The sequence below is a fragment of the Clavelina lepadiformis genome, chromosome 3, assembly GCF_947623445.1.
Source record: "Clavelina lepadiformis chromosome 3, kaClaLepa1.1, whole genome shotgun sequence".
Classification (NCBI taxonomy): domain Eukaryota; kingdom Metazoa; phylum Chordata; class Ascidiacea; order Aplousobranchia; family Clavelinidae; genus Clavelina; species Clavelina lepadiformis.
The window spans coordinates 24,473,722-24,497,224 of NC_135242.1; the positions used below are offsets into that span (position 1 = coordinate 24,473,722).

General features: G+C 37.4%; 3 protein-coding genes across 10 annotated transcripts in view; 1 reads left to right on the forward strand and 2 right to left on the reverse strand.

Annotated features, from left to right (window-relative positions):
- Window positions 1–3,469: 3,469 nt before the first annotated feature.
- LOC143449072 (uncharacterized) lies at window positions 3,470–7,913 on the forward strand. 5 transcript variants are annotated; one of them, XM_076949124.1, is made up of 12 exons: window positions 3,470–3,782; window positions 3,973–4,092; window positions 4,264–4,397; window positions 4,666–4,825; window positions 4,908–4,965; window positions 5,347–5,489; window positions 5,616–5,781; window positions 5,855–6,352; window positions 6,480–6,655; window positions 6,738–6,795; window positions 7,298–7,431; window positions 7,537–7,787. In XM_076949124.1, exons 9-12 carry the CDS (start codon window positions 6,625–6,627, stop codon window positions 7,785–7,787), a joined length of 474 nt encoding a protein of 157 aa, XP_076805239.1. In that variant the 5' UTR covers window positions 3,470–3,782; window positions 3,973–4,092; window positions 4,264–4,397; window positions 4,666–4,825; window positions 4,908–4,965; window positions 5,347–5,489; window positions 5,616–5,781; window positions 5,855–6,352; window positions 6,480–6,624. The 5 variants fall into 5 exon arrangements, with proteins under 5 accessions (XP_076805239.1, XP_076805238.1, XP_076805237.1 ...); XM_076949122.1 differs by having other exon boundaries at window positions 3,489–4,092; window positions 5,855–6,052; window positions 6,219–6,352; XM_076949125.1 differs by having other exon boundaries at window positions 3,606–4,092; window positions 7,537–7,699; window positions 7,778–7,913.
- Window positions 7,914–8,101: 188 nt separating this feature from the next.
- LOC143449076 (uncharacterized) overlaps window positions 8,102–23,503 on the reverse strand; it is a 71,524-nt gene continuing 56,122 nt past the window's right edge. Inside the window, exons 1-9 of one of the 4 annotated variants that reach the window (XM_076949145.1) lie at window positions 12,992–14,847; window positions 11,775–12,013; window positions 11,397–11,538; window positions 11,144–11,244; window positions 10,712–10,948; window positions 10,514–10,597; window positions 10,328–10,409; window positions 8,848–9,041; window positions 8,102–8,526 (exon numbers count right to left, since the gene is read on the reverse strand). In XM_076949145.1, coding sequence (XP_076805260.1) covers window positions 11,426–11,538; window positions 11,775–12,013; window positions 12,992–13,005 — 366 coding nt within the window. In that variant the 5' untranslated portion in view covers window positions 13,006–14,847 and the 3' untranslated portion in view covers window positions 8,102–8,526; window positions 8,848–9,041; window positions 10,328–10,409; ... (2 more) ...; window positions 11,144–11,244; window positions 11,397–11,425. Of the gene's footprint in view, window positions 8,527–8,847; window positions 9,042–10,327; window positions 10,410–10,513; window positions 10,598–10,711; window positions 10,949–11,143; window positions 11,245–11,362; window positions 11,539–11,774; window positions 12,014–12,986; window positions 14,848–23,503 lie in introns of those variants that run through there. The other 3 variants (XM_076949144.1, XM_076949146.1, XR_013114498.1) reach the window with 3 other exon arrangements.
- LOC143449065 (microfibril-associated glycoprotein 4-like) lies at window positions 19,292–22,125 on the reverse strand. The gene is made up of 6 exons (XM_076949113.1): window positions 21,818–22,125; window positions 21,649–21,752; window positions 20,620–20,716; window positions 20,444–20,540; window positions 20,172–20,303; window positions 19,292–20,010 (listed from the first exon to the last, which is right to left on the reverse strand). Exons 1-6 carry the CDS (start codon window positions 22,059–22,061, stop codon window positions 19,821–19,823), a joined length of 864 nt encoding a protein of 287 aa, XP_076805228.1. The 5' UTR covers window positions 22,062–22,125; the 3' UTR covers window positions 19,292–19,820.

Consider the following 23,503-nt stretch of genomic DNA (forward strand, 5'->3'; position numbering starts at 1 on the left):
AGGAACCCATAAAACTTGCAGAGAAGATGCAGCAGCAAGTTTCTCATCGATATTGACATTTAAATAAATCCATGACCCCACTTGTATATTTTCCAGGTTAAAGTTTCATTTGTGACTCGTTTAATTAAAAAGGTTCGCCACTCTAACGCCACCCATAGGGTCTAACTTTATTTTCAAAACAACGAAAATTGCAGTAAACTCATACTGTGAAACTCACAATTACGTAAATAAATACTCAAACAGTGAACGCAAATTGAAATAAGAAAAATATATCGTTACACATGCAATTAAAATAGATTTTGGTCAGCTACTAATAAAATGGTTAATTGTAACTTTCGCTTAGAATTTGACATCGATGGTCGCACTTGCTCCAAAGGCACCGCATGCAACTTGCAACATTGACGTGCCTGGTGAGAATTGAGAAATGAAATTATGCTTAAGAACAGAGATAACTGAAGGTAGAACAATGTGCTGCCACCGTGTGTTCTGTTGGTTGTTACTGAGAAAGGTATAAGTTTAAATTCCCACGAGAATGTTTGAGGAGGAAAATGTAACTTTCAACAACCCACTAAATAGGGAATTTGCAAAAGTAATGATGAAATACATTTAGTCAGTTCAAATTACAAGTTATGTGAACTTTGAGAAACATTATGCAGATCTTTGGTTGAAGTCCTGTGCGAAGGTTTATGTCAGGGTAGGAAAACAATCAAGTCTTTCAAGGTATGTTGTGGCCTGCACACTGTCAAGAGTCGTTTTACATATACAGTAAATTCCTCCTTGACACAGGTACAGAAGGTAGAGAAAAAAATTATAATCGGTGATTGAACCCGGCCAAAGAACTTGAAACCAGGGATTTGGAAGATGCAAATTTTGCTGAACTGGTTCTTGAATGAGCTGAATGAAAAGCTCAATCGAAAAAAGTAAGTAATTGAAGAGATTTCTCAACAGAATCAAACCTACTAACTCAATTGGAATAATACTCGTTTTAAGAAAATGCAGCAAATATTAATTTCAATCTAAGGCTATGACACCTGATAGTTTGGAGATAACATTCATTTTTCAGGTGTATTATCTTATCGGTAGTGGCTGAATTAAACAACAAATGCATTGAAACGTTGGTTTATAAAAAAAAAACAATACTTGACAGATTTGTTATTATTAGGACGCGCATACACGCTAACAGAGCACAATGTCAACGAGCAAAACATACTTCGTCATAGCCTGGAACTCACCGACAGGAAACAATCAAACTTTTGAATGAAGCAAACTGTTCCACAAACTTAAACGACGACAGGCCCACAGCATTTGAGGTGATGATAATATACAATACCCATTATGCTATAGCAGGAGCGTGTAAACTTTATATAAGTGCTTTATTATAAATCGAATCTAACAATCTTAGTTTGTGTTATTTCTACAAAACTTACACAAAATCGAATGGTTTTATAAACTTTACTTTGTGTACTTTTAAAGAACCGTGCTTAATACTTTGGTGATCACTCATGCGCGACGCGTTATATTTTTCATGATTTGTCATTGTTGTTGACAAGTGATTATAAAATAAACTTACCGTATATACTAAGTTGGGTTGTTTGTTGATTTCTCAAATTTTAATTGTTATATTCTTTCTATTTCTAACGCATATTGTTTACAGAAAGACGTTTACAACATTAAATTATTATGTTGTAATTCTTAGATACCAGAATGGTTATGATCCGCATTTCTTGTCGTGATCCTTTTACTTTCCATGTGACCATAGATGACGGGGATTCGGCAGCCATGGCATGCTGGAGTTCATGGAGTTCCTCAAACCTGATACCCAGACTGACCAGAGTCATGGTCCATTGGTATTCCTATAATGAGACTTATCAATCTAGAAACTATACACGCTTCTCAGAGGTGGGCAGTATGTACGTTGAATTTGAAAGTATCGTCGGTAACGGTACCGTTACTTGGCAAAAAATGTACCGACGTTTCCGGTATTCGGTAGGCTACTATTTAAAAAAGTAGTTCGGTACTTTTTCGGTACTCGGTACCGGTACATTTTGTTTAAAAGATGCTGCTGCAAATGCAATGTTTGCCGCTATTATGACCCGGTAAAAGTTACTCCAGGTCAAAACATATTTGACGTTACTCGCTTGCAATTTTACTTGACATTTGTTGACTAAAAAAGACCAACAGATGCTAAAATTCACATTAAAGGTTTAATTAACACGTATTTTTGAAGACATACTTGTTAAAATTATGAAATATTCACGTGAAAAGTACCGAGTACCGGGACTGATACCAAATACAAATTTCTTGAAAAAGGAATTTGGTTCAGAGAATCGGTACTTTATTTAAAAGTACCGACTGCACTGAAAAAGTACTGTTGCACAGTAATTCGTTACTATAGTACTGCGGTACTGCCCACCTATGACGCTTCTCTAGAAGCAGAACTGGACCAACTGGACACTTAATAAAGTTATCCGAATGTTTCAGGCAGAAACCGTTTCAGACGCTGAGTACGTATTTCGACTAGGGATTTGGAAGATACACATTTTGCTGATTAGGTTCTTGGATAAGCTGAAGGAAAAACTCAATCAAAAAAGTAAGTAATTAAGGAATTTTCCCAACAGAATAAACCTACTATCTCAGTTGAAATAATGCTCGTTCAAAGAAAATGCAGAAAATTTTAAATTTAATCCATAGCTATGACACCTGACAGTTTGGAAATATTCATACATCAGTTGTATTACCTTATGGATGGTGGCTGATTCAAACAGCAAATGCATTGCAACGTTGTTTTTTAAAAATTCACATACGAATTTGATAGAATTGTTATTATCATAACGCTCATATACACTAACAAAGCACAAGGTCAATGAGCAAAACAACAACATGCTTTGCAATAGCCTGGAACTCATCGACAGGAAACTATCAAACTTTTGAATGAAGCGAACTCTTCCACAATCTTTAACGACGACGACAGGCCCACAGCATATGAGGGGATGATAATATGAAGTATCGATTATGCAATAGCGGGGCTTGCTATAACTTTACATTAACACTCTATTATAAATCGACTCTAGCAATTTTGCTTCACACTATTTCTTGTGCATTTATTCATAAAATCAAATGACGTCATAAACAATACTTTATGTACTTTTCCAAAACCGAGCGCGCTCATTACGTGGTGATCACTCATGCGTGACGTGATATGTTTTCCATGATTTCATCAATTTAGTTAATTTAGTATTTAGTTTTTATTTTATCACTTTAAACATTGTGCAGTAGCTTACTTCAACTTCTTAGTTCACAAAAATAACCGAACGTCTATTGATTGGTCATAAATGTCAACAAGTAATTTTAACATAGGTCCATATCACACATTTACTTTGCTTTGCTTTGGTATAGGTCGTGAACCTGCTATTTACCATGTGAAAATACATGATCGCAATTCAACAACCCTGGCATGCTGGATATAATGGAGTTTCCCAAATCTGATACCCAGAGTGACTAGAGTCATGGTCCATTTGCATCCATGCAATGAGACTTATCAGTCTGGAAACAATGGATGCTTCTCTAGGCACAGAACTGGACCACATGGACACTTAATAAAGTGATCCGAATATTTCAGGCAAAAACCAGATCAAACGCGGAGTAACTAGAGCTTCCCAGCAAAGGACGAGACGTGGAAACATATTCACGATCAACCACAAAAATGATCAAGAGACTTCATCGTCTTTAATCCACATCCAGCTCTTATAATGAATCAAACCGATCTGCCGCTGATGCACCAGGTGTGTCTTCACCTACCACCAGCAAGCTTGTTTCTGAATCACAGCTGTCTGGTCCATTAAACCGTTTGCAGTGGAGTTAGAAAAAAACATTTTCTCTGCGAAGATCTTGGAGGAGTTGAAGAAAGTTCAAGCAAGACTGGGCTTTTCCGGAATTGGTAGAAGCTACATCGATCTATTTTTATGTTTCAAGGCAATCCAGGTCTATTCAACAACGCTGTGAGTTCTACACTGAGTTTTCTGATCACGTGTCCTTATACCTTTCGGCTGACAAATGCGACCACCGATCTGCTATACCAAAAGCATCCACAAGGTTATCAAAGGTTAAAGTTAAGGACATTAACTCAGAAATATGATTTTATATGTGGCCACCAAACTCATCAAATAATTGAAATCCAAAGGTGAGTTGATTTAAGTTTGCAGTTTAAGGTATGCTCATATTAAAGCCACAATTTTTACTGATTTTTTTGTTTGTTTTTGACAGATTCTCGTCTCAACACTCTGCCGTCAATCATTTCGTGAACTGTCGCTTTTTTCCCACGGGTATGACGTGTGGCGATATGGCCGAGTAATGGAATGCAGAATGAAGTCACAATTATTCTTTGTCAACATCAAGTGGTGAGCAATGTATATTTGGGAAATATTGCACAAAACCTTTCCAATTGTTTTTAGTGCTATACATTTTTAGTGCTATACATATGCAACGTATAAGTGGCCAACAACCTATATTTGTGAAGTATTGTTGAGAATTTCTTTCTATTGCCTTCAATTGCCTTTAATTGCCAACTTCAATTCAATTTCAATTCAATTTTAATGCTACATATTCGCAACGTATCGTGGAAGATGCATTGGTAGAAGCTACATGGATATATATTGTATGTTTTAGGTCGACCCAGATCTGTTTCACGTGAGTTCTACGCTGTGCTTTCTGGTCATGTGTCCTTATATCTTTCGGCTGACAAGTGCAAACACCGGTCAGCTAAAATCAAAGCATCCAAGGTCAAGAAAGGTCAAAGTCAACGACAATGAGGCAAAGACCAAACAAGGTCACAGTTAAACAAATTTACTTGCACAACTTACATATGCATGATGTCATATATAACCAATTCTTTTATGTGTGTGTTGCAGATTACTTTGATGAGTGGCCTTCAAAGAATCAGACTCCTTGCCACTCACAAACTATGAGGTAATCAAGTTAACCATAATGTCATTTTGAATCTGTGCAAGACGTTGCAATACTGCAATACAAAAACTAAAATACTTACGTTACCATTCGTGGTTATTTTTTGCCATTATTTGTGCGGAGCGAACATTACGATTCTAACCGTAATATTTACTTCTATAGCTCAATAAAGACCGTGCTCAAACGATTAATGAAAAAAAGTAGCTAATACCAAGGCTTTAAAACTTGGAAGGTAGCAAAAGACAATAGCGCGATTATATGAATGTATATATGGCCACCAAACCCATCAAATAATTACGATCCAAAGTTGAATTAGGTTAGTTCTCTGTTTAATAGATGCTCATATTTAAGATACAATTTCTACTGATTTTTTTTGTTTGGCAGATTCCGGTCTCAATACCCCGTTGTCAGTCATTTTGTGAACTGTCGCTTTTTTCCCACGGGTATGACGTGTGACGAAACCCACGAGTCATGGAATGCAGAATGAAATTGGAATTTCTTTTTGTCAACATCAAGTGGTGAACAAGGTAAATTTGTGAAGTTTTGATCAAAAACTCTTCCAATTGCTTTTAGTGCTATAAATACGCAACGTATTGTGGTAGAAGCATTGGTAGAAGCTACATGGATATATTGTGTATTTTATTTCGACCCAGATCTGTTTGACCACGCCGCCTGTTCTACGCTGTGCTTTCTGGCCATGTTTCCTTATAACTTTAGGGTGACAAGTGCAATCGCCGATCAGCTAAAATCAAAGCATCCCAGGTCATCAAAGGTCAAAGTTTAGGACAATGAGGCAAATATCAAATAAGAACAAACAAGGTCACAGTTAAATAAATTTACCTACATATGCATGATGTCATATATAACTTATTCTTTTATGTATGTGTTGCAGATTACTTTGATGAGTGGTCTTCAAAGAATCAGACTCCTTGCTACTCACAAACTATGATGTAGTTTAGTTAACCATAATGTCACTTTCCATCTGTGCAAGACGTTGCGAGGCATAAAACATTCAAGATATATGTCTAGCAAACCTACGAAATAATCAAGCTCCAAAGTTGAATTGAGATAACTTTGTAGGACTTTAAAGGTTATCAAAGGTCAAAGTAAATCACAATAACGTAAAAATATGCTAGTATATATGGCCACCAAACCCATCAAATAATTGAAATCCAAAGTCGAGATGAGTTAAGTTTACAGTTTAACATATGCTCATGTTTACGCCACAATGTTTACTGAATTTTTTTGTTTGACAGATTTTTGTCTCAACACTCTTCCGTCGGTCGTTTCGTAAAATGTCGCTTTTTTCCCACGGCTGTGACGTGTGACGATACCGCCGAGTCATGGAATGCAGAATGAAATTGGAATAACTCTTTGTCAACATCAAGTGGTCAGGAATGTAAATTTGTGAAGTTTTGATCAAAAACTCTTCCAATTGCATTTAGTGCTATAAATACGCAACGTATTGTGGTAGAAGCATTGGCAGAAGCAACATGGATATATTTTGTATGTTTCAGGACGATCCATTTCTGTTTTACTACGCTGCGAGTTCTACACTGAGCTTTCTGGTCATGTGTCCTTATACCGTTCGGCTGACAATTGCAAACGCCGGTCAGTTAAAAGCAAAGCATCCAAGGTCAAGAAAGGTCAAAGTTTAAGACAATGAAGCAAAGACCAAACAAGAACAAACAAGGTCAAAGTTAAACAAATTTACTTGTACAAATTACATATGCATGATGTCATATATCACATATTCTTTTATGTATGTGTTGCAGATTACTTTGATGAGTGGTCTTCAAAGAATCAGACTCCTTGCCACTCACAAACTATGAGGTAGTCAAGTTTACCATAATGTCACTTTCCATCTGTGCAACTTTTTGAATTAAAATTGAAAGCAAATAAATTATACTTGGACATTTTGGCATCATTCGTCACTTGTTTAGTGATGTTTGACTTGTTTGTGTTGTTATGTTAAATAAAAACGTAAACAAAAGACACTGTTGGACTGCAAAATACTTGAGAGTCAAAATGACACCCTCCGTCGTCCTAGGTAATTCAAAATTTCAGTCTTTCTTGAGTTAAAACTTGCAAGATAGCAAAATACAATAATGCCATGATATGATTGTATACTTGGCTACCAAATAATTGAGATAGTCAACAATAAAGTAGATAATCCCAAGGGCTTAAAACTTTCAAAATAGCAAAATACAATAATGCGATGATATGATTGTATATATGGCCGCCAAACACATTAAATATTTTAAATCCAAAATTTAGTTGAGTTAAGTTTACAATATGATATATGCTCATATTTCCTGATTTTTTTGTTTGACAGATTCTCGTTTCAACACTTCGCCGTCAGTCATTTCCAAAACTGTCGCTTTTTTCCCACGGGTATGACGTGTGGAGTTCCCGCCCTGAAGTGCAGAATGTACAGTAATCGGAATTACTCTTTGTCAACATCGAGTGGTCAGTAAGGAAATTTGTTAAAAAACTTCTTTCAATTGTCTTTAGTGCTATAGATATGCAACGTACTGTGGTAGAAGTTACATGGACCTATGTTGTTTGTTTTAGGTGGACCCAGATCTATTCAACCGCGCCACGAACTCTACACTGAGCTTTCTGATCACCTCTGGTTATACCTTTCAAATGACAAGTGCAAACGCCAGTCAGCTATAAGCAAAGCTTCCAGGAGGTCAAGGACAATGACGCAGAGATCAAATAAAAAACAAACAGGGTCACAACTTGACACACTTACTTATACTACTTACATGAGAATATTGTCATATATTACCTACACTATTATTTGTTGCAGATTACTTTGATGAGCGATATTCAAAGAATTTGACTCTTTGCTACTCACAAACTATGATGAGATAATTTAGTCATTGGATCTCTGTCCACCTGGGCAACATGTTGCAGGAAATACTAAACATTTTTTCAAATTGTTTCTAACATGACAAGCCAGACACAAACATTTTCTGCTTGTGCTATTGTAATATAACCATCAACATCATACAAACAGTTCTTGTTATTTCGTTTCCTTAGAAATGATGTGGATGTTGTATGGTTTAATTAGACACAGCTGCCTCTGAATACAGCAGCTACAGAAAAACTTTACCAAATGTTACGCTATTTACATAAATATTTCTTGTAGTATGGTTTATATTTCGTCATTAACAATAATAATCATGTTGTCAACTTGCTTATGACAACTAGCACGGCCACCAAAACACCGTTAAACACAGAAATACAGAAACGATAAGTTCCACATTTAAAGTCAGGTTATCCAGACTATATCATACGAGCAAGCGATATGTTAAAGCAACAGATTGCTGATACTTTATAGGTCTAATGCTGTACATCAGTGGATGGGAAATACATTTGTACATCAGCGAAAGCCCGATTTCCTTTGACCATATATGGTAATAATGTTGGGCGTTGGTGAGCCCTAGATTGCACAGCACAATTGCACCGATGATAATCTTTCTATATGAGACCGATAGATCGAACTATGTTGCTGGATTACTTTTCAATCGAATGACTGGATCTGCAAACTCCGATCTAGAAAAAGAAGCGATCTATAACTAATTATTACAATAAATTTATCTTGGAGTTTTAAATTCATTTTTCATCATATAGCAATCAGTCTCAAAGTGCTTGTCAGGCAAGGTAATCATGCACATGCTGGATGCTTACTGCCTTGTGGTTAAACTTTGACAACTACTATTTAGTGGTAGATGGAGAGGCAGCTAGTGCAGATAAACAGCTACTTTCAACTCGTTTAGGAAAATACACAAAATGAAATTAAATGGTAGGGTTATAAGCCATATCATATAGGCCGTATATAAATAATATTCTAACTTGCATATAAGACTAATTGACCTTTGTCACTAGATGGCTGGAGTGCATTCCTGTGTATGTTCCAACATCAGAAGATTGAAATGCTGTCTCCGATTCCACTGCAACCATGGTCTGCTGCTTCCTTCAAGTTCAAGACAATAAGAGAGAATTCGGGTCCGTGCAGACTGGTCGGTTTCACTTGCTGTCCACTTCTTGGGCGAAAGTTTGAAAGTTTTCTGAGAATTCAATTGAAGACCATTTAGTAGGAGTTGATACATAGTTTAGAAGTAGGGGTGTACACTTTGGATGAACGAAGATCCAAGAACCAAATCTCAATGCATTGAAATTCAATTTTTCTTTTTACGATTCGTAAAACGGTTTTCCATCTTACTTATATGCATTTATTGGAATACGCAGCCGAAATAATAAGTCGTTGAATTCGACTTCACATCGTGAGACCAAGCCTACACGCGTTGTCACGAACTACACTAAATCATGCCAATTTGACAATTGTTACGTAAATTAACTATGAATAATTTTGGGAACTTTTTGCAAAGGCGAAGCGCTGTATTGCCTCCAATTTGGTAAATTTGAAACTCTTCTACAGTAGAATAGGAACAGTTTAATTTAAAATTGGATACAACAATTCGCATTTGCCACAAGTTTTCAAGCTGCCTGGGAACCGAATCAAGTGATTTCATGAAAACTTCTCGTGGGATGGAAGACATAACTTCTCGTATTCGCCTTTCCAATCTTGCATGAAGAGAGCACAAGTATGAAAGCATAACTTCTTCTATTGATTTGATTTTCATGCAAGATGGCGCTCCTCCACATTGCGCTAGTGTTCCACGTGATTGGCTGAATGTCCATTTCCTTGGGAGATTGGTGAGTCGTCGTGGTCCTCATCACTGGTCAGCCCGAAAACCTTACCTGGCCCCCTGTGAGCTTGGAAGGGCGAATGGGAGAAGTCAGAACTTCCATTCATCAAGAATTTCTCATGAAATCATTTGATTCGGTTCCCAGGCGTTATATACTAGAGCAGGGGTGGGCAAACTTTTTGTACTGAGGGCCGCATTAGAAAAAATGTTGCAGCCGGCGGGCCGCACACTCTCATTACAAAGTAGGAAAATTTACCCGGTGTGTAAATAAACGCATATTCATATTAAACACAATTTTTGCATTTCACACTCAGTTACGTTTAAAGCTACGCAATCTTCATCACAAAGGCCTACGGTAGCCGCTACCGTATTTGTATTTTATGATCAAACAATGCATGAGAAGTGTACGGCTAGTTGCTGAAAGCATGTTGCAATACATGCGCGGCTGACGTGTGTGTGTTTACGCACTGAAAGTGAAGAGAAAAACACACTCGTAAATGGAATAATATTTTGTCATGTAACCTGTTTAATTAAAACAATAAGTGATGAGTAGGAGTTTCTGCAAGTGCCGGCGGGCCGTAGTTTGCCCACCCCTGTACTAGAGCATATAATTCTTTTTATTGCTTCTATTAGTACTGATTTACCTAGAATCCTAGATCATCGTCTCTGACGTTATAAACTGTTTCAGACGACAATGAAGTCTTTGTTGTAGGGAGGGGAGGGCCTCTGTGAAGAAAGTCATTTTGAAATGTCAAAATTTAAGTTTTTAAATCTTTCTGCAAGTATTATTGCAAAAAGAATTTTGTACAACCATAAAACTGATCTTTTACCAATATCCTTGATTAGTTCTTCAAATGTTTCATCAAATGAACCTTCACCAAAGCTTTAGTAGAGTTTACCACCGATGCTTAAGCCTGTAATGTTCAACACAGCTTTGTGGCAAAAGCGATTTAAATTTATTCAAAACCAGCCATGAATGAGTTTGTTCAATAAAATTAATTTGGAAATAAAATTCATACTCAGCCTACCATCAGGTTCGAAGTCATTTTGAGTCTTAATTGGAATAATAATTCTCTTTTTTCGGTCACGAGTGAGCAAATTTTGTTTTGGCAGTTTTCACTCTTCTCATAATTTGATGACAGAAACATCAAAATCAAATAAGCATCACTGCTTGTTTCATCTCGGAATAAATGTCTCCTTTCGATTTTTCTTTGTCGATCCAAACTGTGTAACCACTAACCAGCATTATGAATTCCGTCATAGATCTGGGAAAATTAGTTAAGCGTGAGATATAGTAGAGCTAAACATACATCTGCTCACTAACTTATAACATATCAAGTAACGTTATGTCACTGGTCCAGTAACAAAACTGATATCAACACAGTGGTACAACTAATTAATCATTTTCAAACTTGAAGCCATCTTCAAATATCAAATAAATAATAGTTAAGACAACCAACCCTGTGAGCCACAGCTTTAGAGTCGATCCAGTTGTAACTCAGCACGATGTGTTGCTTCGTTTTATCGTGGTCAGAGACATGGTCATTAATTGATTCACCGACTGCAAAAGAAATTGTAAAATGTTTGTATGAAAATGTGTTGAAATGCCTTTGTGGTAAGAACTAACAACAAGTTGCAGTTGTTGGCTGGTAACCCTCTTATAGGTCCCATTTCGTTACCTTAAATGTAACATGGCGATGGTTTCGGACCAACCTCAAACGGAACGGAGAAATCCTCCAGATTTATTTTGACACTAATTTGAGTTTAGGTGGCATTTCACTGGAATGTTTAAGCTTGCAATAACCATCTTGTAATCTTGAAGAGGACCAAAGTGTTCTGATAGCCAGCTTCCGAACTAAATATTGTTTGCAAGGGTAAATAGTAGCACAAGCAAAATCAATGATAAAAAACGACTGGTTTGTGAATTGGACATCAGTTACAGTGCTTGTACTTCACTGACAAGCAATATTATGTTTAGGTACTGACAATAAGCAAAATATGCAATTAATAATTTTAACACATACGAAGATAACCAGTGTAACACACACTAGAGACTAGACATGCTAGTTTCCATCTGCTTAGACTTATTACCTTGGCAAACATCAGGATGACTTTCAGGGTTGAAATCCCAACATTGAGTGACAACGCTCATCAGTGTTATAAAGATGTTCAGATCTTCAGGATTGCTTTCCAACGATGCTTCTATGTCTCGAAGATAACTCTCTTCAGGTTTTTGTCCTTTCCCTTTGATCGGTTGAAGAATCGAGTCAAATGGAACTCTGTGAAATGCCGGATGTCTGGTGATGATTTCGTATCCAATCATCCCAAGACTGAAAATGGATGCATTTGTTATAATATTTATGTTGCAATGACTGCACAGCAACATAAATTTACAGATTGAACCGTCATTCAATGTGCATATACTCAACAGTTACATTATTCATTATGACAGACTTTGTTTGCATTAAGTTACATTATCTGCTCTGTTTCTCTGGAAATAAAGCTGCATCTTACATATATTGGCGCTTAAAAATCAGAGAGCAACTAATCTTATTACTGAAAACAGTTCTTTACCCAGAGAAACTTGTAAGTTACTTATAATAGCATAATTTCTACATCGATCGCTACAAATTCCTATGATTCATAATTTCATATTTAACATCTAAGTTTGTGTATATATAAACATGTTGTATGGTGGCAATTCAATTGCACTGCATCATATTTTCTTTCCCAGAATTTTTCTGTTTATTCATAATTGGCATAATCTACTACATACACTAGCAGCACAGTATCCATTTTACACATCCAGACAGTAACATCTGACATAAACTTCAAGTGTAACAGAAAAAAAAGTTTGTACGGCCCAAAGCAATTTAAGTCAAAACTTGGTTGTCACATGCATTTTGTCATAACAGTTTATGCAGAGCGGTGCAAAAAAAACTTTTGGGCAAGTACCGGTAAAGCATGCAAAGAAATATATAATTAATTTTGAAATTATCGGCAACTTTTGTAGCACTTTCTGCCATATTTGAACATCTGATTTGTTAGTTCATTGTCTCTCAGTTTAACAATCAATAAAAGTGCATTTTGTTTTAATCTGTATTAATTTATTTGCAATGACAGGTCGCATATATAAGCACTTCTTTCCAATTCTATTTGTGGTGCTATTATAGGCAATCTCTAGTGTATGACTACTCTTCAGCTCAGGAATTATTTCCACAGAAACACAGCTATGAAAACACTTATTGCAATATTTTGAATAGCAAGAGCTAGTAAGTACGTGAGGAATCAAAGCAAACCAACCTCACCAGTATACATCCATTTCTGCAGTTCTTTTCAGCAAGAGATTCTTCAAGAACTCTGGAGCAGTGTAGTAAGGAGTGTGTTGTGTATTTATTGCACCATCTACTGATACTGAGCCAAATCTGATGTTAACAGGATATTTTCAGGCCTCAGGTTTCCATGAACAAATGATTTTGTTTCATCGTAGTAATGTAGATATGACAATGCATCTGCAACTTCATAAACAAAACGCATCCATGGCACCCAGGGTATTTCTGCCACATGTTTAGACATCAACAGATCTTCAAGGTTGCCGCTATCCACACACTTCATGATGATGTCAATGCAGTTGGCCCATTTCGTAGTTCCAATAATTATAATTTGTACGACGTTGTTGTGATTTAAGCGATAAAGAATATCGATCTCTCCTGAAATCCTAAACATATACTCACATAATGAACACTCATATCATGTTAATGATGTGATCATATTGGAACTCATAGTATGAGAGGGAATAAAAATATTTTCAAAATAAATTGCAATTGCAAACCAACGCTTGCTCCAGTTCAGTGCTTCTGATAAACATATCTAGATTAAAGCAATACCAAAAAAATATGTGTATCATTCAGAACTTGCTTAAAAGCTAGCTAGGTAATTGGGCCTGGAGCAATTAAAGATTACTACAAATTATAAGTCGGTCAAAGAATTTCCTCTGTCCGATGATAAAGATTATGATACGATTCATAGCAGGCCCTACCAAGGGGACGGCCAATCTTTTTCAGTAGCTAAAATAGACCTCTCTTGCTGACTTGCTTACAAAATCAAACACCTAAGTGAGGTTAATGGAAGCGAACTAAATTGGCATATGAAGTTCTAGAAACTTCTATCCCAGGCAACAAACAAAGAAAATCATGTCGATTGCTGTAAAACGCTTTGACCTTATGCCACACTGGGACTCTGGATAGATGCAGTTGGCGAATTAGAACTGCACGGACAAAGACCTTCCATAACATGTTCAGCAGTGGTATGCCGCGTGTATATAATTGATGCAATCACTACAGCTTGACGGCATAACTATTTTAACCTGATGCTGAAAAAAAGCACCATGCAATTACCACAATTCAATTTAATATAGTGCATGAGCACTGTAAACACAAAAAAGTGACTTTTGGCTACTACAGAGTACCGGTTTAGCCTTGACTGGATCGCCAGTTTAAACACCATTGTGCATTGCACTGTGCACAATTCAGCAGTCTTTAGAACTTGCTTGGATTCTACATTCAGTAAGTAAGCATACGGTTATTCCAGTGCCTAAAAGCCCGAGGTAGATAACCTATATATAGCCTACGGAACACGACCAATTAAGCAGTGTTAATGCCGAACACACCAAACGCCTGAAAGAGCTGAAATCGAAACTAGGCCAATTTTGTTCATTTCAGTCTTTTCAGATTTTTAGTGAGATCCGTTTATATTTTGAGCAAGGCCATTCCAACGGTTTTAACTGCGGTACCGATGCCATTCCACAGATAAACCTATGCTATATGTTAAACTAGCCCGTAATAAAACTGTACCATACTATAGTTCGTATCTATTCCTGTGGTATACGGTGTGCATCAATCACTATACAAACCTTATCCATAAATACCGATATCGCCTAGATCTCAGTAGTCTACACCAGTAGCCTACACCATCAAATCGTACCGTACAATGACCAGCCATAGCCGTTCGTTTGGATTACTCATTCGACACACGATTAGCCTTACAACGATTACAAGTTCAAAGGATGGAATTATTCCTTTCAGCTCATTCAAATGGCTAATCCGTGCGTTCCTTTTTCCCTTTCCTATGAGTTAATCCTTGACGAATTGGGTGAAACATTGCTAACTAACTAAGATTACTAGAGTGTTAGTAAATAAATAAAATTTGGCCAGACCTCGTTAATTTGAACACTTTGTTTTGTCGAAAACGTTTTGGTATAGCGACGAACTTGGATAACACTGGACAACAATTTACAACTTATTTTTTATTCCTCGCTCATTTCAAGTTTACCTAGACTAATTTTGCAATGCTGAATCCAAATCTGGTCTTAGATTTTTTCTAACACGTCACGTTTTTGAGATATGATATATGCTCACGACAACCCATAACTGTGATTTTGGCTAATTTTGGCTGAGCGGAACAAAACATTACATGTAATCAACCCAGTAATTTCTATTGAAAATAACAGCATTATCATACTGCACAATTTAACACAACCCAGGATAATTAAATCAGACAAAAATAACATTATATTCCCTCAAAAGTGCTTTATACACTTGCTCTTTCGAGTATGTTCAGTGTCAGTTTCACGCTGAAGAAACCAGCAGTAGTCCCCCATCATGTTTGGGTTAAATCGACCTCTATACCGCGATTCCATCACAGAGATGTCTTGGTGAAATCTTTCCCCATGCTCGTCGCTCACATCACCCAGGTTTGGCGGGAAAAATTCCAAGTGTGAATGAAGAAAATGCAGTTTAACCGACATTCTGCAGCCCATTTCGCGGTATGATTCCAGCAAATTGTCCACTAGTTCCGAGTAATTTTCTGCCCTGGACTTCCCAAGAAAATTTTGTACAATCTGTACAAATGCATTCCAGGCTTTTAATTCAATTGAATTAAGCTTGGATGGAAATACTGGGTCACGGATCAAATCACGTAATTGGGGGCCAACAAATATTCCAGCTCTCAGTTTAGCATCACTTGGTATTGCACCAAATTTTTCTTTTATATGCAGGAATCCATCTCCATTGAAATCCATTGCCTTCACAAATTGTTTGATCAGGCCCAGTTTAATGTGAAGTGGTGGCAAGTACACTTTGCTCGGATCAATTAGGGGTTGGCACTTAACATTATATCTTCCAACAATGTAGTCCGTTCTCATTGGCCATTCAGTTGTGTCATAGTGGTTTGCATCGTCTCGACTGTCCCACAAACAGAGAAAGCACATATGCTTGGTGTAACCCAACTGCAATCCGAGCAAAAGTGACACAACTTTAAGGTCTCCACATATGTTCCCCCCCTACCCCTACCCCCCCCCCCCCCCCTCTATAGTCATGGCCAAGAACATTCAAGAATGCATTAATTGTGAAAAGATAGAACATTGCATTTACAAAATAATGTCAATATTAATCTTACATAACATGCATTGTGACATAATATGACCAACAATTCGCTGGGAAAGAAAATTGCACAATACCTTGTACTGTAGAACCTTATAATATAGTGCCAATCAATGCAAAATCCGAATTTCGTGAATTTTCATATCTTGAAAACCTGACGTGATAGACCAATTCTGATTTCAGATTTGGAATCAGCGTCCCAAAGTTAGTCTAGGCAGTTTATTTTCATTTGAGGAATAATTTTGCTGTTGTCCAGTGTAATCGGAGTTGACAAAATACTACAGGACACAGTGAAGTCAACATACATAAAATAGCATGCATTTAGGGTTACTCTAGATAAAGACGCATAAAAGAGTTGAATTGAAACTGCGTCTAAAATGAATAATTCAAGTAAAGGCATTAAAATATGTTTAGAACAAATATTAACTCTTGATGTGTGACAAGCATGAAAAACAGACGGATGTATACTAATAAATGGTGTATTTAAACATATTATTTAATATTTGTCGTAATTTTGATTAGCGGGTGTTTTTTCTACTGATTTGGCATATCCGACTTTAAGTCAGAGTTAGACTGCGAAGTTTCCGGATTACGTAAAATGCTTGGGAAGAAATCCATTCCCAACAGTTTCATGTCGGATAGGGGGATTTCAGGGTTAGGGTGAACAAGATCTGGCTATAGCCATGTAAACAAGGGGTTCCCAACCTTCTTTAATTGTTGCACCCCTAGAAAGCATTTGACGTGCTGTCGCAACCCCTGCTTCCATGGAATGCAGCTGTCGACTTACAAAAGTTACTTAGCCTGTTTTGGGATCCAATTAGTAATTTCCTTTCCCTCGGTTCCACAACCCTGGTGGGAAATTCCTGGTGCAATCAAACGATGCGCTGCATCATTAAAGCATTAGTTCGAATTATATATGTAACGTTAGGTGTTTTTTGTTTTAAGTAGTCAATTAGGTGTTGTGGCTCAGAGCAGCTTTTAGTTTGGCGGAAACGAGACCAAATGGCTCTTTCAATGCTAAAGGTTGCCGACACGTCGTTTAGCACCTACATTAACCAGTAAACCGTAAGCTAGGTTTGGCTTATTTAACACAAAATGTGTCACTCGTACCACACACACGACGTCATGTCATTCGATGCCTTTTGCCACGCAGGAGAAAACGCAAACGGTTGAGGTATTTGAAAAGTTTTGATGGTTTGACAGTGCTTGAGCCAAACCGTAAGTAGTGAGGACACGATTGAACAAACGATTGTGACAACATTTAGTTTGTTTTGTTCACTGCCAACACCATTTTCATCCTTTTGACGTCACTACCTTAGGTATTTCACACTTCCGTGTTGGCTTTATCTTCAATTGCCGTGCGTATTTTATTGAGACTACTTACCCGTTATGTAAAGTTGGTGTCGTTTGCGCCAGGTTAATTAGGTTGTGCTCGCGTACTGCGGTGGCGAAGAATAAAAGTATGATGGATTTTTCCTAAAAGTGTAGTTGGTGTCGCGGTTCATCGTTATTGCGGCACAGAATCTGGCTGAAATTAGGGAAATGTTATTCTCGTTACAGGATCAAAAAACAACCTGGATGTCACCAGTCGTTTCCAGCTAATTGCGGAAATTGGTAACTTGGCCTCTTGAACGATACCGGTTTGTCGCAATAGGAAGCTTCACGCACTATCAAAATAAAAACTAGATGTTTGTTTTTCTGTAAAAAGTACTGTAGACCACTTGAACTAGCCAACAGTGTATTTCCGATTGAACATTGTTTTGCGTTTCAAACTTCTGAAAACCATAAACTGGCAATTCTCATCACAGGATAAACATAATGCAGACCATCTTGTAAAAACAATGGCGTCACAGTTGAATTTCATTCTGCTACTTTCACTGTCAAGAATGGCTATAACGATTCGATACTAACAATATTAAATCCTCAACTATACAGTTGTCCCAGCTACAAAGTGTTGGCATACCATTGCAGTTGAGAAAAACAAAAATCTCCTAAACGGATATTCTGTGGTTGAGCATAATGTCAGACGATAAACGCTTCTGTGACTGTAAACATTTTCCAAAACCGTTCCACTGGCAGCTTCAGACAGGAGAAGTTTAAGTTTATTGGAGGAAGACCAAGAGCTTGTTAACCTTTAGTAAAAGTTGACAGAATACATGGACGCCACAAATTTCAATCAGCTCAAAATTCACACGTAACAACGCTGCGAGTGATATCTGGCTTAGCAGCGAGTGCGACAACTTCTAGATTTATCTTATTACGATTTACTCTTGTCAACCTGCTTGCGTTTGGGTTCAAGCACTGCACAATATTTTAGAACTAAGCGGACTCCATAGCAGAAAACTTTGCAAAAGTATCTTTCTATTGGAAGGTAACGATGACGACTACCATTGGCACGTTGTTAAAGTTAACATTGCTGGCCTTATAACAGCAGTAGAAAGCATTTTTCAGAACGTAGGCAGATACGTCAGTGCAATTGCAAAAATTCCGAGGTTCAGCACAGAAGTGTGCATAGGTTATAGCAACCGCATTTATTCTATGAAAGCTGTGCCTGAACCCTTGAACAATGTCCTAATGACGTTCACAAAGGTTTTCAAGTCTTCAAGAGATTTTCCACGCATGGTGGGGTGGAGCGCTCGAAAATAATGCCTGAAAGAGTTACGACATTTCGACCTTTGTGGTGTATGCTCGAGAGCATAGTGCGCTACGCAAGTTTGCTTTTCTTGGGTATCACATCTCAATACAAAAACGTAGCTGACGTCGTCTCATCAGTTGTATAATGTGACTTTTGTCTTATTGTAAGTGATGAGCGAAAACTTATTGCATGGCTGCAAAACCACCAAGAAATTCCTGAAATCCGCGTCCGCTATAGGCGAGTGTTGTAATGTTTGTAATAAGAACGTGTGGCAGCATTTCTATAAATTGCTTGTGAGTATAATATGTTGGGACTAATAACGTTGGTCCTTCCATATTCCTGCAACTTGGTAATCTTTTAATGACTAATTCTCAACATTTTCAAAAATATGCAACAAGCTGGCAGTAGGCCGGTTTGTTAAGCCTCACTAACGTAGACTAATCAATACTGGCCATCTAAATTAGGCCCACGCACTTCACATTTGGAAATATAAAACTGCACTCCCATGTTTCATAGCAATCTTATATTTAGCAATGTGACATGACACATGAACAATGTGACATGACAATTAGCGACTATGGTGGCTAACGGTTAAAGACAATCGGTTAAATTCCAGGCTGGAATTTCCAGGCCTAGTAAAAACAACGCGAACATATACACGTGAAACGTATAAATGTAATTGAATGACGGTGTGGTGCCAAATTTTTACAAGGCATTGTGACGTAAAAATGTCGCATGACTCAGAGTTTGTCTTACTACAAACTTCTTAAGGTTTGTTTTGTTATTTGTAAGTTAAATTTCTATCTTTAAGTTGAATACGACGGCAATCTGCAAGGTTTTGAATGAAAAACTTACACTGAGTCATCCATCATTAACACGTCACAATGCCCCGAACAAATATTACATAACAACCGCATAATGACGTGCAGTATAACAGATTGACAGAATGTATATATTATGACGTAATAGACGTGGCAACGTATAGTTACAGTTTGCTGCGTTGCCGGTCTAAATACAGTTCAATGTTTACTTGGTTGGTTAAAATCAACTCGTGGATTTCATTCAGTCGCAACGAAGTTTCATTTTAGTTTCTTTAAGAGGTTCAAACGCTCCCTTCCAATCACGCCAAATAATTCCATGAGCAGCTCCACTTGATTGACGCATCCAGACTCCATTGAGGAATGTAAGGCCGCAGGCGTAGAACCACCATCCCTGGGATCCTCCATAGTAAGTTGCGCAGTTTATACGACCACTAATATATTAAAACATGAAAGATTGAAATTACTTTTTTGCAACTATTTATATTCTATCTTATACGTTACTGGCAGGATATAACTGAATATCCTACTGAGGTTGTGGCACTTAATGTTTATTAAGTTGAACATATTTGTTCTTGAACATAAGATGACGTACTAGGAATCGTTGTCGCTATCTTCCGTCGAGAATGGTTGACCATTTTGATGTGCTAAACTGTCCCCTGCATTTCCGCTGTATCCGGAAACACGAAGCCGATATAAATTTTCAGCAGATTCGATCGAAAACGAGCTGCAAAAACAACAACTTGCTTTAAAAGATTCGAAACCAGACAGTTAAGTTGTAATTTACTCCACAAAGTTTTACGTTGATTAATAAACGTAAGATTTGTAACGTCTTTGTTATTTATGTCACAACAATCGTCTTATGACCTATAATCGGCGTAAGCTTGGTTTCCATCGAAATCCCACAGCTCTATCTTGAGTCTGCATCCTCCTCCACGCGTCAACTCGTGGATGTTGTCGAGTCCTGTAAGTAATGAAGCACGAATATTAAAACGAAAAACATCAAAATAAAATGCGTTTAAGTTGAACAAACTTCCACTTACCAAGCCAAAATTCCCCGTCAATCTGGCCAAAACCGTTCGCGTAGTCGTCCCATGGTCGACTAAAATTCACACTTCCGTCAATTCTTCTTTGAAAAATCTGTTGGTGATTTTATTTTACATTTTAGCACAAGTGTAATACGTTTAATTTATATGTTTAAATAATCTTCAGTTTATTACGTCATAATACAAGAAGTACGGCAATATTTACACTTCGCTTACAATACGCAAGATATATCTTGTCAAGTTGGATCTCTTATTCCAGTGGCATGTTCATATTTTTGCTAACAATTTGAAGTTAAGAAAAGTATAAGCTCATATTATAAGTAGCTATTTGCTGCAGGTGATTTGGATGAAATAAATCAGGTTTACGTGGCGCTGGTTGAATTTCGCCGGATTTCACTGCAAGCGACTTATGCAGTTCAATGCAATTGTATCGCATGCTGCATAAACGAAGCGAATTAGACACAACAGTAATGTGGGCATGCAACACAGCAATTATTAGCGTACAGTCATTTTTATGCATCGTGGCATATGACCCAGTGTGGGCTTATGATCGATTCTGCACAATCGCACACGACTAACACTCCCACAGCAATCATTGTTCCATTGTTGCGGATAGTTGCATTAAACTTACAAATACACGGTTATATTAAACAGTTTTCAACCCAATTGTTTGAGTTTGTCAGTAAGCGTTTTTCGAATCAACCGCATGTTGGCAAACAACCTTCATTCAACGTTTTGGGAATTAAGTTTCAGAAAAGTGGAAAAAGGCACATTTAAAAAAGCGCAAATGAGTGTGAAAACAAATTCTTTGTCGTTTGTGTTTTTTTACATTCTTGCTACAATGCAAATGAATAGCACACAACGCATTGCCGCTTTGAAGTCCACACAACTTGATAACTATAGCTTCAATACTACAAAGTAAGTGTATATACTTCTATATATGCTTTTATACCTTTCAATACTACTGTAAGTTCAATATAATTTGTAAGCTATTCCTCTTATAACTGTGGAAAGTCTTTTACTCACCGTCCATCCATCCTCGCAGTAAACTTCAACCCCACTCGTCAAACGTTGTGGACCGTCGCGTAGTGACGTAACACATGACTGAGGAATGAGAAATTCTTCTAATTCTGGAAACTAAACTTCTTGAAAAACTGACAACAAACAAAATATTCTTCATCTAACATCAACTTACTTGCAAGTCTGGTTATTATGTCGGTCCCTAGCGACCCCAGAGCGCACGATTCTCCTTGCATCCCCTTCTGTCCAACTCCTCCGGGTTCTCCTTTGGCTCCTGGATCCCCCTGAGCTCCCGGAATTCCAGATTTTCCGGATCTACCGACATCACCTTTGTCTCCTTTCTGCATGGTGGAGTTGACCACGTCATTGTTACAGTCAGTGGTAAGGACTTGACGACGTTCTTCCGAGTAGGTCATCATGACGTAACAAGCGAATGTTTACAGAAGAATCACTCCTCTCATGGTTGACTATGAAGATCTTCCGTTGAAGTCGATCATATGAAATCCCACCAAATCGCTTCTGGTTATATAGCCCACTTCGCTTCTACGTTGACGTCATATAGGCTTGAAAATTTGATACCAAATCTTCAAAATGTTTTCTACGAAATATCGAAATTCCTTTCTTGACGAAAAACATGTTTTGCACGAACACAATCAAAGCTCAAGCGTTTAAAAGAAGCGTAAGTATTAAGAAAGCTTGTACGTCAAGAAGCGTGAGAAAGTGACGATAAACATCTAATTTATGTGCCGGAGAACATTTTAATAAGACGATTGACGTCACAAGATGCTTGTTTTTGACAGAAATATTTTCACCGCAAGCGATGACAAAGAAAGATTAAATTTTTTACTTAAAGACATGAACCGCATTTGCGTCAGTAACAGAAAACATGACGCTGCATATGAGGTATGCAGTAGTTCAGCCCAAACCAACTTCTTCCCTGAACATTTTCTAAAGTGACAATTAACATGATTTATTATTATCGGCATTTTATTATTATTTCCTCAATGTTTGAAAAGTGTTTTAATTTGATCAACAAAGTTTTTACTTGCATATGGGCAACATGGATATATGCAGCATCCTACGTCGAACTCACTCTGTTAATGCACTACTTTGACACAGATTCCATCATGATTTTTTGTAGTCCAACTGTAGTAATGTGCATGCATAACCTGAAACGTATTGATGGTCATCGACCCATATTCATCACTTTATTGGTCCGCACAAGTTATGCCAAATGTCTGCAAGATTGAGCCAATTCCCTGAAGTCAAAAGTCATTGTTTTTGGCGCAGTAGCTCAATGCATTGTAATTAGCGTCGCATTTATTTTCTGTTGTCATTGCATTATTTTAGTGTACTCTAAGGGTTGGGTTATAAAAAAATTCACAAGTTCAGTGCAAAATCACAGTCAACATTGAAAGTGTTTTAAGCATGGAGGTGATTGAGTCAAAGATAAGCTTTCATCGCATTTTGTTATATTCAGTAGTTGTGTTATAAAAAGCTAAATATCATAGCAATTGATGGAACCGACACCAGGTGAGAAAGTTTAACAGCTAGAAACAGTTATGGATCGCTTCTTGGTGTTACCTTGCCATGTAATAGCAACTTAATCGAACACGCACCTTCCTATCTGGAGTGCACATAAAGTCTACACAACAACCAGCTACGCATAAGAGAAATTAATTGCTTGAGACAACGCATTTTTTCTCTGCTGATAATTCTCAGATTACCTGATGGCATAATCATCGTGGTATTAGTTGACACGCACCTTCCGATCTGGAGATTTTGTCATTTGCAGCCACATCTAAACGAAGCCTTTATATACAATCGATCATTTGATTTTCACATATTTATTTGAACATTT